Source organism: Pseudopipra pipra, chromosome 7, assembly GCF_036250125.1.
Source record: "Pseudopipra pipra isolate bDixPip1 chromosome 7, bDixPip1.hap1, whole genome shotgun sequence".
Lineage (NCBI taxonomy): Eukaryota > Metazoa > Chordata > Aves > Passeriformes > Pipridae > Pseudopipra > Pseudopipra pipra.
The window spans coordinates 30,519,566-30,533,378 of record NC_087555.1 but is presented as its reverse complement, the minus strand read 5'-3'; the positions used below and the strand labels follow the sequence as shown (position 1 = coordinate 30,533,378).

Below are 13,813 nucleotides of genomic sequence, written 5' to 3'. Positions count from 1 at the left end.
CCTCTTAATAGATGTCTCATGCATGAGTTCATCTGATGTGAGGCATCTGAGTTTTCAGATGCCTGATTTCTATCCCTGGTCAGTCATGCACAATGATTAACATACAAATGAGGATCACTTGTGGTGTTGTTTGATTTATCGACTGACCTATAATTAAATACTAATTCCACAGCAAAGCAGAGGCCAAACCTAGTTCTCCCAGACACGGTCAACTTCCTTTTCTTGGAGGTTTTTATCTGGCTCATCATTCATTATCTTGTGCAGCCATTATCAAAAAGGAGCTACAATAAAAGCTGGTATCATTCACTGATGTTCCAGACTTATCCACTGAACAAAGAGTGGCATTTGCCTGATCCAGAGAAAACTGCAGTGGAAAACACAGTGTAGAACTGTACAGTTACAGCCTGTCTGTTAAGGAAATGTATAGAAATAATATTGCTGTGGGGAAAAGCATCTCAAAAGGTGTCCTGTGGTTCCCTAGAAAACATATAATATGAGAAATGGCTGAGAGAGCTGGGTTTGTTTGGTCTTGAGAAGAAGAGGCTCAGGAGAGACCTCATCGCTCTCTACAACTACGTGAAAGGAAGTTGTGGTGAGGTGGGGGCCGGTCTCTTCTACTGTGCCAGCAGTGAAAGGACCAGAGCAAGTGGCCTCAAGGTGAGGCAGAGGAGATTCAGATTAAATATTAGAAATTTTTTTTCACTGTTAGGGTGGTCAGGCATTGGAATAGGTTGCCCAGGAAGGTGGTGGAGTCACCATCCCCGGAGGTGTTCAAGAGGCATCTGGATCTGGTTCTGGGTGATGTGGTTTAGTGGTTTAGGGGTTACAGTGATAGTGCTGGGTTGACAATTGGACTTGGTGATCTTAAAGGTCTCTTCCAACCTGGCGACTCTATGATCAACGATTCTACGGTTACCAGTATTTCAACATCTGAACCCTCACAACATCCCCATCAAAATCAGAAGAGGACGAGAAGAAGGTGCAAAGGAAGTAGGAAAGCAGCAAGCATCCAGAAACAACAGGTTGTGCCTGCCCCGTGTGCTTCTACACCAGCAGCGAGCGGCCACTGCGGGGCTGTGCTGCCCGGGGAGCGGGGCTGGCCGGGAGGGCGGGGCGGCGGCGGGGCCGGGCCGGGCGGTGTCCCCGGCGGAGCGGCGGCGGCGGCGCGGGGCGGGCGCACTCGGCAGGGGCGAGCCCGCGGTGTCGGGGGCTCGGCTCTCGCCATGCACCCCCCGGCCGCCCCCCGGCCCGCCGCGCTGCCGCGCCTGCTGCTCTCCAACGGGGCGCGGGCGCTGCTGTGGCTCGGCCCCGTGTACCTGGCGGGGTACCTGGGGCTGAGCGGCAGCTGGGTGCTGCTGGCGCTGGCGCTGTGGCTCTGCTGGGGATACAACCGCCGGGGGAAGCGCGACCGCCTGGCCGCCGCCTTCGCGCTGCTGGAGGACGAGCGGGAGGCGGTGTGCCGGGGCCTGGCCGCCCGGCACCTGCCGGCATGGGTGAGTGGGGACCGGGGGGTGCTGCCAGGCATCCCCCCGGCAGCGGGGATGCTGCGGGTCCCGGCGACGGCGGGGCTAGGACAAAGAGCGGGGTGTCCCGTAGCGAGCAGCCGAAGGAGTGGCAGTGATGCCACGGGCCGAGCAGTAGCGTCTCTGATTCTGAAGTCTTGCTCAGTAAAGCAAGGATTAAACTGGAAGTTGTCTTAGCCGAGGAGATGTGCAGTAAGGGGGTTTGTAAAGCAGACCGCTGTATCGCTTGAGAAACCTCATTTCAGATATGTGCTGTTGCATTGCAGGTATATTGCTGTCGAGGATACTTATTTCAGACTTTCTCATCCAGCAAATTTTCTCCTCTTTAGTCACATTTAAAAACAAACAAAAATATGTAAACATAATATTCTCTGCCTGCTAAAAGCCAAATATTTGTCTTTAAAGAGCTATCTATGGATGGTGTGGAAAGCCTACCCGTTTGTTGTTCGCATTTGTTTCCAACCACTCTGGGTTTTAAAGTGAAGAAACTAGAAAATCTACCTGCACATTTTATTCCACGTCTTTGGTTATTTGTTGGGTAGCCGTGGTTGGCTAATGGAAAGTATGATGAGATGTTTGGGGTTTTTTTTTCTTCATCATCATTTGCTGAGCATTTAAAAATTCCCTGCCAGGGACTGGTAGGGAAATGCTTTTCTTGTAAAAAAGAGAATATCAAAGAGCTCTATTTGTAAGGAGTGTTGCATGGAGACATTTATAGTCAGCAAACTTTTATGTAGCCTACAGCACTTGGCTGTCCTTAGTTCTTTGGGAAACGAAGGCAGCTGGCAGTTCTGGGGAGGGAAGCCAGGGTCTCCTGGCAGAGCTGGTGCAGCTCCCTGCACATGTTCCCTCCCACCGGGCACAGAAGCCTCTCTGAATGAGGTTTCTGCTTGTTTGTATTGACAGAGCGTTTAAAACAACTCGCAGCATTAATGAGTGTGGTGGTGTCAGCTCTTGTCCTGATACTGTGTTTTATCCTCACGTGCCCTGGATCGTGGTAACCAGAAATTGAGTCTCTTAGTCACTGTCACTCGCCTCCCAGTGCTCACAAACTCAAAAAGTTCTACTAGGTTTCATGGTTGAAAGTGTCAGGCTTCATTAGTGTGGGAGGAGGCAGCTGATGGAAAGGATTACTGATTGCTCTGTACTCGACCTTCACAAGGATGCACAGGAGAGGCTTGGAAAAAGGTTTGGGGAAACTCCAGCAGAGCCCGCCGAGATGGTCAGCGGCTGTAGAACCTGGTGTGAGGAGGGGCTGACACAGCTGGGACTGTTCAGCCTCCTTCAGGAGGCAGAAGGGTTTAAGGGGTATCTTGCCTCTGTCTCCCACTGCCCAGCACGTGCTCACAGAGAAGGTAGAGTGACACTTTTCAGAGGTCTGATTCCTGACTTGAGAAATCTTGGAGCTGGCTGCCAGAAGGCAGGATAGGATGTAGGACCAAAGAATAAAGGGGCTGCACCCCATGCTTTTAGTTTTGTCTTTCATCCATGTTGTCACTTCTCCCCCTTTTCATTTCTACGTTGATAACTTCATCAGTTGGTGTTTGCTTCCACACCATGCTTGTACTCAATGCATTTTTAACTCCTCTGTTTAATTCTTCTCTCTCCTTCCTCTGCTGATCTTCATCTTTTCCCCTGTGCTGATCTTGGAGGCTGATTCTCACCTGATGTCTATTCAGTTTATTCTCTGTGGTGTTGTCTTTTTTATCTTTCATTTTTTGCCTTTCAGTGTTCATGAGCCTTTATTGAGAGAGCTCTAAAAATGTCCCTTGCATTCTTCTCTCCTGTCCTGCAGAGGTGGGAGTAGAAATACAATTCAGGCTAAGGGGAGCATGGGTTGGATTTGCAGTCTTGTAATCCTAGGAAAGGTTCTGGAGGTGAGAAGAAATGGCAGCATCTTGAGATTTGTAAATCTTTGTCTCTTAATGTGCTCTATAGTAAAATGAGGGGGATCCATCCAATGAAGAGTTAAGACCAATCATTGGTTATGCTATTGGTTCAAAACTGTTCTCCCTAAGAGCAGTGCAGGGCTTCTTCAAACATGACTCGAGTTCCGCTCCATCCTGGTATCAGTTGTTAGGAGAATTTCATATCGCAGCCTTTCCTTCAGTGGGCATGCTGGGAGGGTTTCCCTAATCTACTCAACCATCTGTTTAGGGGAATTTTCAGGGTTATTTTGCAGCACCGGTTTCTTGGCTGAAACCAGCCAGTGAGTTTGGAATAGAAGGTATTCTTGTGCTAGACAGTGTATGTGGGCAGGCAGTGCTTCCTTGGGAAACCAGGCTGGAAATCTGCTCATGGCAAGCAGGGTGAGGTCTGTGTCTTGGAGTGGTGAGACTTTCTGACTTCAGCTTGTTCAGCCTTTAGCATTACTTCTGTAAAAGCAGGCAGTGCCCAGAGCAGAGGTTTGAGCTTCCACCTTCTTTCTGGCTCCTTGGGGTGGTGGTGGCTTCTCCACGTTTCTTTTGCAGCTGTTCCGCAGGTTGCACATGAGAGGACCCAAGTATGCTGGGTTCCTCGCTGATGTTAAGCTCCTTTTACCAGGAGAAATACTACTGGGTACAGAACTGTCCTTTTAAAACGTTGCCTTTTAATTCCTTTTTCATATAAAAGGCTTGTTTAGACTTTTTTTTCCCTTTTGCCCCTGTCTCTTAAAAAAAACAAAGCGCCAAAAAACCCAAACAAAACCCAAACCAAAACAAACAAACAAGCAAAAAACAAATGCAAACTCTGATGGGAAGATTCCTGTATTGTATTTGACCAGAATGGCACTGTTGTGTCAGACATGGCTTTTGTTACTGCTGTGATCCTTGGTGTGTTCTGCTCCAGGGCAAGGTGGAGCCATGCAGAAATTTCCTCATTTTCTTTACTTGCTAGTAATTGCCCCTTACCTTGTGTTTTTGATCTTCAAAGCTCATTTCAAATGCTAAGTAATTTTTGCAGCATTCCTTAAACTTTGGCAAGAAGTATGCCTGCTTTTGTAGGTGGATAAAACTGATTTTGATAGTGTGACTTGCCCAAGGCTACAGGATTAAATCTTATTCTGTGTTGGTATTAACTTTGGCAGCTCCTGGTGTCTGGGCTTAGGAGGAAGTGTTTTGGGCTTCTCTTACCTGTACTGATGACAAATTCGAGGGGCAGGGCTCTCACCACTAAAAGGGGCAGAAGGGAGTCTGAAATCCAGAGCATGTGGTTCAAAAGTATGGATCTGAGCATGGTTTTATTAGGACATATGACAGAGTAAGTTCTTGGACTGAGTGGTTGGGTCAAGAAGAGAGCTTGGTGGTGTCACTAGGCTGAACTAGGCATGCTGGCTAGCAGGAGGTACACATTATGGGGATACCCTGTGGGTAGGAAAGGATTTGCTCAGAGCTTATGTCTTACTACACAGTGGATAATCTAGATGCAACACCCGGATACCAAGCTCTGCTTCCTCTGCTGAACTGCTCATTTAGTTCTTCCCATGGAGTGGACCTGAACTTTGGTATTGGAAACCCACTGAAACTGGTGGCCTTTCATAATGGGCAGAAAGCTGGTTTTCACCAGAGACATTTAGTCAGCTTGTTTCTGTGGTGTTCACCTCTGCAAGCCCTGTCATGTGAGCCCAGGAGCTCCTGGTGGTCTTTGGTGCCAAGCTTTGAGCTACAGCAGTGCTATTCCTTCCATCTCTGAGAGGAAACTGAGGCACTGAGTGTCTGGGTAGGAGCTGGGCTGCAAACACGTCAAGTGGGATGGAAATGTACCACAAATGGCTGCTAATGCTGTCACAGCAATCTGAGGTGTGACACAGTGCTGTGGGATTCATTGCGGTTGCTTTTGGAGTTTGCTGTGGGCTGTCTGGTTTGGGCGTCTGTGGCTCAAAGAGTGAATTCAATTTTGCTTTTTCTTATGGTGGGTCTACCTATTGCCTCCTTCTCGTGGTTTTTGCCTTTTCCCTGATGCTCCTTTGTGCTGTTCCAGCTCTCTTTAGCCTCCAGCTTGCTTCTTGGTCACCTCTGGCAGTTTTATCTCTAGGAGCTTTGGTTCTAGCAAATAATCCCAGACAGCTTTGGTGGTTTATAACGTGCTACATTTCTTCCCTGGCTGTGACTCTCTCATAGGGATGTGGCCTAACTGTTGTCCTGAGTCCTGGTCTGTCCTTCCTTTTGGGTTGCACCCTTCTCCTCACTGTAAGGTGTTTTGAAGAACAAGCTCACCATGCTATTTCCATCCCTGTTCTATCCTGCCTGTGGCTGATCCAGAGCTGTGGCACAAACGCTGCAGGACCTTGGCAGCTGCCTTCAGCCTACTCAGGATTTATGTGCCCCAGTGGAAGATCTTTTGGTGAAAGATGAAAGGCTGGCAGGTGAAGTGGAGGTCCCCTGATTCACATGATCTGCCTCACTGTAAAATGTCAGCAGCAGTTTATCAGTGTTGATTGTCCCTTCTGGCGCTGTGTTCTCTCTTTATCACACAAATAGAGCTGGGTAGGCTGACATTTCAGTGAACTTGCATTGTCTTATTTAATGGAAAAGTTGCTATTTAGAGCATCAAAAGAAAATGCTTTTAAAGAATATGGTAATATTACTTTGGTTTTTTTTAATGTAATAATTGGAGATAATTTGCAGCATTATTTGAGCAAGGAAAATGGGCTCTTAAATCATACATGAAGCTGTACTAAAAGACAGGCTGCTGTCCATTCCATCCGAACATCTCTGAGCACCTTTCTGAAAGCTGCTGAATTCAACAGCAAGCCTTTGCCTGAGGAGTGTAATTCACAACTCCTGTAAGAGGAGTTATTGTCCTACCCAATTACTTTTATCAGGCTAGATGATAGTCACATTCTCTTTGTGTTCAGGTGCTCTTGTGGAGCAGAAATGTCCATTCTGAGAAGCTGCTGCACTGTCTTTCCCTTCTGCAATAACCTGCTACCAGTGTGTGACACTGGCTGCAAATACCACATCCATAAGACTTTAATGTGTGATTGTAGCTCTTCACTCAGTGGCTTCCTGGTGAGGTCTGAGAGATCAGTTAGTTACTTGAGAGTGGCCTCATATCCGATTGTCCTGATGGTGATGAAGCAAGTTGTTACTTCAGGGAACTGGAGGGATTTTTGTAATGGACATATACACTTCTTGTTGACATTTGATGTGTCTAACTTGGAAACTTGATGCATAAGTGACTACTTCATTGTAATTTGTCCTTAGTATCTCAAAAAGCTCTGAGAGGTGAAAACACCAGACTGTTACAAATGATAGTGTATGCTAATAGGCTTGAACTCTTACAGTGCTTCTTTTCCCTGAAGCCATTGGCACTGTGTTAGTGTTAGTGGAGAAATGCTGCCACAACCAATAAACTGAGTTTCCTAAACAGGTTCTTGTTTTCCAAAGTGCAGTGTCCTGGTTGAGGTGAGTGAGTACAGGAAACAGGTCTGACACAGCTCGTGATCTTGAAAGCAAGCTCTTGTGGCTTCCCAAGGCATGACAAAGAGAAGGATGAGAAATCTAATGCTACTTGACATCACGAACAGGATGTGACACTTGCATTAATCATATAAGTGTGCCCAGAAGCATACTGGTACATCAGTGCACGTGGGTCCTTTGGCCTTTTACTATTCTTAACTGTTTGTCTTCTATGATTTTTCAAGGAGGTGGTAAATTATAAAGGATGTATGTATGAAGGCAGAGGGATCTCAGCTTACTTTAAAGCTTGTTCCATGCTTCATGGTGTCTTTTGCACGTGTTGCAGTGTGCCCAAACAGATGGCATGTGGCACTCACTTTATTCTTCTTTGCATCCAGGTTCACTTCCCTGATGTCGAACGAGTGGAGTGGCTGAACAAGGTGAGGAGCTCTGAACTCCAGTTTGAGGCCACCTGCTTTGAGCTGCATCCCAGTGCAAACTCTGTGGGACAAGTCTGAGAAAGTTGTCAAGTCACTACCATACAGCTCAATCCCATCAGTATCTGTACTGAAATATAGAGCCACTTTAACTATAGAGTTGCCACTGAGGTTTTGGTGAATTTCACAACAACACTTCATTCTGAGATTAAAAAATGAAAGCGAGTGTGTGAATGTGTGTGTGCGTGTAGATATGTATACACATATGTGTGTATGTATTATTATTTTAGCAAAAGTATTGATATCTCCTCTTACCAGAGGACAGCTCTAAGGCATATGCTCCCATCAGCAGGTGTAGTTAACCTCTCACTGGAACTGAAAACTTGGTGGAATTCGAAGCAAAACAGCCAAACTTGAAAATTAGGAGCCAGTGACTACCTTTTTTATTTTTTTTTTTTAACAAACTTTATTTTTTATGTAAAAGTTCATCTCGCTCCTCTCTCAATAAACCCAACTCCAGGGAACTCTGGGACACTTTAGAGTAATTAGGGACTGTTGTGCTCTAGAGACTTAACCCTGGGCCTTGTTGGCTCCCGTGGTTAGAAGCAATCCATAGACCGTATGGTGCTGATAACTCACCATTCAGTTCCTGAAACAAATTCCTGTTCTGAGGAACTGGGATGGATCCTTCCATAAGGATGATGTAAGTGCGCAAATGTGACTTGGTATTTTAAAAGGACTGATATTAATAGCCAGGTGTTCTGTAATGGGTGTGTCTGTTTCTCAACAGAAGGTATCTTATGTAAGGAATCTTTAGTGTGTTTCTGCTTTTGCTGTTCTCTAGGTCCTTGTCCAGGCTTGGCCATACTTTGGAACAATCATGGAAAAAACATTTAAAGAAGTTCTTGAACCGAAAATCAGAGCAAAGAATGTACATTTGAAAACATGCACGTTTACCAAGATCCACTTTGGTGAGAAGGTAGTGTAAGTCCTTTTAATGTTTGTGGTTCACTCTTTTCTGAAAGGTTCGGGTGCAAGGGAAGTCTGATGTTCAGCTCTTTAATAGCTTTGTTCCCTCCTCATGTTGACTTGAGCATCTTCACCATGAAGGAGAGATCATACAGGAGAGACACACGTCTATTCCCACATGGTGTCAGCATCCTAGGACTGGAGATAGAAAGAAAAGGGCCATATCTATATTTCTTTCTGTCACACCCTTGCAAAAGGAGTTTTCAGTGCTTCCTAAGGCTTGCAGCATGGGCTACTTGGAACCAGCCCTGTGTTTGAGGACTGCCAAGGCTGTTCCCTCTTTAAGGGAAAAAAACTAATGTGGTTTACTCATGCTTTATGTGCCATTTTGCAAAGTCTTTAATGAATGCTTCTGTACTCAAATTGATCAAAGTGAACAGGACTTTTCACTTGGGCTTGATAGATATTAACTATGTCATATCTTGTTTGTCTTTATTTCAGTGCCCTAGAATCAATGGAATAAAAGCCTATACCAAAGAAATTGGTAGAAGACAAGTTACCCTGGACCTGCAGATATGGTAACATTGCATCATTGATTGTGTAGATGGTTTTTAACTCATTGCCCATTTCACACCTGTGTGTCATACTGGACTGGATATGTGGTCCACTAAGATCAGCATGAAGAGGTCCTTATCTTATATTAGCCTAGAGTGATATGAGATAGTCTGCCCTCAGCTAGATGTCCTCAATACTTACAGAAGTGAAAGGCTGTGCATCAGCCTCTCAGTCAGAAAGCACCTGCACAGGTCTAGGTTTACCTACTCTGGCCCATCACTGCTGCCATGGGTGTTAGAGTGTGTCCCTTGGCTTTGCAATTGATGGCAGTAAGAACCCAAGTTTTGGAACTGTATTGCCTGTTCTGAAAGCTCTCAGGTATAGAGGTGCTCAGTCTGTCTTGCCCACTATGGTTTCTCATTAGTCCTGCCTCTCCAGTTCTTCCAGAACTACTTGCACTATTTATTTTTTAATTCCTTCCTCTGGTTTAATCTTCTGGTTTTACTCACCGTTTGTTTTATGTGCCACCCAACACATTTGCTTTTTTGATTACAGCTGTTCTCTGAGCAGAAAACTGCCTCTAGCTCTATCAACAGCAACAACAACAAAATTAGATAAAACATTTAATACCTCCCAGGCTGTTTTGAATGAGTTTGTGTGTTTTGTTAACATCAGAGCCATTGCAGAGCTAAACACTCTCCTGGTTTAGCCTGGAGAATGGAATTACGGGAAGAATTACCAAATGAATGCTGCTGTAGCTCTCTAAGTTTAGTGGGCGATTGAGCTGCCTAATTTTAAATGGCTTTTCGTGGTAGTGCCAGGAAAAAAGTGTGAAATTATGGAGTGTTTTGGCAGCAGCACAGAGGTCCTCAGAACTGTGCCTGCTGCTTAATGTGGCAGTGGCATGGCAGCATCCCCAGCCCTGGCAGAGCACCATCGCTCCCTGTAAAACACGATTGATTTTCAGCCAGGTGTTGTGCTTCAATGCTGGGAGCAAAGTACTTTTTGTAATAGCCAGGTCACTGTTAGGGCCTTTGGCAAATCATTCATGCTTTCCATGTTGAGACTGAGATCTGATGCCTTTTAGGCTCTGCAGAACATTGCTGTTCTCTGCTAAACTGCTTCTCCAGGCTGCTTCTCCGACATAATAAATTTCACTGTCTTTTTAACAATCCTCTGCAGAGGGATTCCCCCACCCCCACATTTCTGTCCCTTTGGCAGACCCATCAGCATCTCCAGACTGGCCTTCTGTTCCTCATACTGATGATAACCTGACCTGAACTGTTGTCTGATAACCCAGATGTTTTCTGTATTCACACAACAGTGTGCAGTCTACCCTGTCTCTCTGATGGGGGTCTCTTCTCCAGGACTGTGTTAAGGCCCCAGCTTCACTTGTGTTAATACATCAACATCAGTTTCTGCAGCTAAGCTGAGTTGTGCACTGTGCAGTGTCCACAGGAGGTAGTGTGTTAGTTCCAGAAACATGAAGCAAATCAATGAGCAGTAGTGTTATTTACTTGCCTTTTCCTAGATTACCAAAGAAACGGGGTTTTTTCTGCTACTTAGAGGAGATGGAGTTGAGCTGCCCCAGTGTGAGGCTGCTGCCCTTCACACTCTCAGTCACTGTGTGATGGTGAGGTTTATATGACTGTCTGTCTACAGAGCTGCATTCTGGCATCACAGCTCTGGAGGAGAATGATGTGCTGTTGGTGCCTGTGTGGTGCACTGTGCAGTGCTGGCAGCACAGTGACCTCCCTCTCTGGGCTTAGGTTTCAGAGAAGTGTAGCTGTGTTGCAGTGGACATTAAAGGATTAACGTGTCTGCATGTTATAAACATGACTCCTTTGCCTTGGTGCTTGCTAGCTGTAATTTGTGGGAGTTCCCTCGCTGGTGAACCCACGTGAGTGTGACCTTTGGCTGGGTCACCACTGCATGCACCACTGACCAGGGCAGCTGCAGCAGGGAAGGCTGAGCAGCTACTTCACACAGGGTGCTGTTACCCTGGTGTTCAGCTGCCTTGGCAGCAGCTCTGCCCCACTCCAGTGCTGAGTTACCCTTTGTGTTAGGCGGTGTCTTGCATCCAGAAATCCCAGCATACTCTGAAAGTGCTTTTTGCTTTTATTCTCACAGCAGTACAGGAGGAGGGATTTTTTTTCCTCTGGTTTTATCAAGGAGGTAACTAGTTGCTGAAGCCCAGAGTTTTTGACTTAACATGGGGGAAACACAGAAAAAGGGCAGGACTAGAAAAAGCCTTTCCTTCTTAGCCTTCCTTTGTGGTTGGTATGGAAACATTTGTGTAGTTTTAATAGCCACTTGTACATGTGGTTCACCAAGGGCTTTGTTTAATCTGTGCTTCTGACCTCCACAACCTGATGCAGTGCTGAATACTGGGGTTCAGTTCTGTGCCATGAGAAGAGGAACTTGCTTTCCTCTGTTTTAAATTTGCAGTGTGATATCACAAATTGAACCCTTTGCTTGGGAAGTGTGAAAAATAGCACTTAAAGGTCCCTTATTTGTATGGGCAGTAGCTATCAGCAGAGCCAGGGGTGCAGTAGGTCTGGTATTGCATGGAGTTACCAAAAGAACTCAAGAAGCTGCTTTAATTAAATCTGTTAACAACAGCTTACATGGTTGTACATCAGGAATGGTTATGTAGAGGATCATCTTATTACAGTCTTGACTGTTCCGCTTGAAAGGACTATACTTGAGTTTTTGGCAGGAAAACCAAGGCTCAGAGGTGATTACACAGAGGTGAGGCACACAGATCTTTTGGCAAAGGCAAGAAAGGAGGCTACAAGATTTCTTCCAAAAACTTTTTCTCGGTCCCTGAGATGATACACTCAATTGTTGTAAATTAAGTTGTATAAATTTTGTCACAGCTTATAGGGCTGAACAGGAATGTTGTGGTAACCACTGCTTACCCACAGGTCTTTGTACAAAAGTTGGTCATTTAACTGTGTGAAGGTCCTGGTGTCTGTATTCTGTACATGTACCTGTTTTTCAGTGCAAATATACATGATCTACAGCTTTCATGTAACATATAAGAAAGTATTAGAGTTCTTGCAGTGACTAAATGAAATATGAGATCCCTGCCGGACTGGGATTTGAAATCCCCAAATCTGAAATATGAGATCCCAGCTGGAAATAAACTGGCAATACTCTGGGATCTCCAAACAATTTGCCCTAGATGTAAATCATAAATCTGGTGTCCCCTGAGCGTAGGGAGCTGACAGTTGCGTTCTCCAAATAAATTGATGTCAAAGCATTCCAGAAATGTTCTCAAAACTGCACTTTCCAAAATGAGAATTTTGCAAGTGCAACCACTTGACTTACTACAGCTAGCTCTTCTTCTCACTTTCTGCAGTTATCTGAGCTGCTGCATAGCCATATAATCATTGGATATAATCATGGAGTTTCAAAGTATTTGAAGGCACTACTACCCTCCTGAAAATATCTTGAAATACAGTTTCTTCCTATTCCATTAATATGATTTTACTTATAATCATTTTGCATTGAAAATGTGCTGCATTTTCTTTTCCATCCTCTTCTGTGTCATTTACAGCACATGAGAAGTCATAGAAGAATAGTGTAATAATTAATATGTATAAAAATGTATTAATTGCAATTTACTCTCTCTGGACTTCTAACGGGCAAATTTTCAAAGCTGTACAGACAGTCTGCCTGGAGAAAGAAGTCAAAAGAAGTGTGCAACAATACTTTGAGCTTTAGTGGGGTTTGGGCTGAGTAAGTTTGTAGGCTCTTACAGGAAAATAAAAGCTTTATGAAAACAGGTCAGTCTTGAGCGGAAAAGGAGCCTGACTGGATAGGGAAAGAGGAAAGGTAGAGATGGTTTGTGTTTTCTCATACCCTGTGTTACCTGGTCACATTTTCTTGTCTCTCTTATTTGTGTAATACTGCATGTTCATCTCCCAAGTACAAAGCACTTGAGAATGCTGGCCCAAAGGGGGATTGTAGCGTGGGGGGCCATGAGAATGTGTGGCCCACGAGCAGTTGTCTTATTGCACTTTCCTTTTCTAAAGGGATGTACAGACATCCAGGTTAGTTCAACTTGTTAGCATGTGCTCTTGTAGCAACCCTGCCTTCAGCCAGTGGATTGCCATTGGATCATAAACACCAGGACCAGCTTTTCCACCCAAATACGGAAGAGATACAGATGCGTGCAGCTGCTCATCCACAGCTCAGGCATATCTGCATCACCTTGTGCAGCAGGTGATTTAGGGGAGAAATGGGTGGTTATTCCACTCTTCACAGGTGGGTAGAGCATGGTCCTGTGGAGGGTGGAGGGCCTTGACCCTACAGACTTTGAAGTGTCAAGACTTGAGTTTGGCTCAGGTGTGCTCTCTCTGGGGGAGGACAGCAGAGAGCTCAACAAGGATACACTGAGCAGAGGAGCAGATGGAAGGACAAACAGCTGGGACTGGAAATGAGGAATAAAACTAATTAAAAGAGTACATCCTTCCTACTAAGCACCCTGGTGTAGGGGTGATGCCTGTACGAGGCCAATTTAAGAATAATTAAAGACTCAGGCTCTGTTAAGACTTCTCCAACACGTAGACTCTAAAACATGGTGGCAGCTATTGGAGTGTTACTGGAGAAAAGAGACAGCTAGGACTGGGTAGGAAGAGTTTTTGACTGTGTGGAAAAGCATAAACGCTGTAAATTAAAACACCACAGCTCTTACTTGTTGTGTCGGACACTGGCAACAGCTGAATTAAATCCTCTTGGATTAATTACTGAAAATTGAGGGACTCATTTTGGCTCCTCATTTAGAATTTTATTGTAACAATGCTCTATTAGCACCCACTGTAATGAGCTAAAAGATAATGTCAAAATTGTAGAAGTTAACAAATGTAAAATAAGTTTAATTATGTGACTAGCTTTTAAGAAAGATTGTGTTAATTTTGGCATGGCTTGTGAGGTCGGTTAT

The 13,813-nt window shown here is 45.1% G+C and overlaps 1 protein-coding gene across 1 annotated transcript in view; it reads left to right on the top strand.

Moving 5' to 3' along the window:
- The first annotated feature begins 1,187 nt into the window (after positions 1-1,187).
- The window catches only part of ESYT3 (extended synaptotagmin 3), a 32,213-nt gene continuing 19,587 nt past the window's right edge, over positions 1,188-13,813 (top strand). The window contains exons 1-4 of the mRNA XM_064661474.1: positions 1,188-1,493; positions 7,303-7,344; positions 8,186-8,320; positions 8,812-8,888. Coding sequence (XP_064517544.1) covers positions 1,224-1,493; positions 7,303-7,344; positions 8,186-8,320; positions 8,812-8,888 — 524 coding nt within the window. The 5' untranslated portion in view covers positions 1,188-1,223. The remainder of the gene's footprint in view (positions 1,494-7,302; positions 7,345-8,185; positions 8,321-8,811; positions 8,889-13,813) is intronic.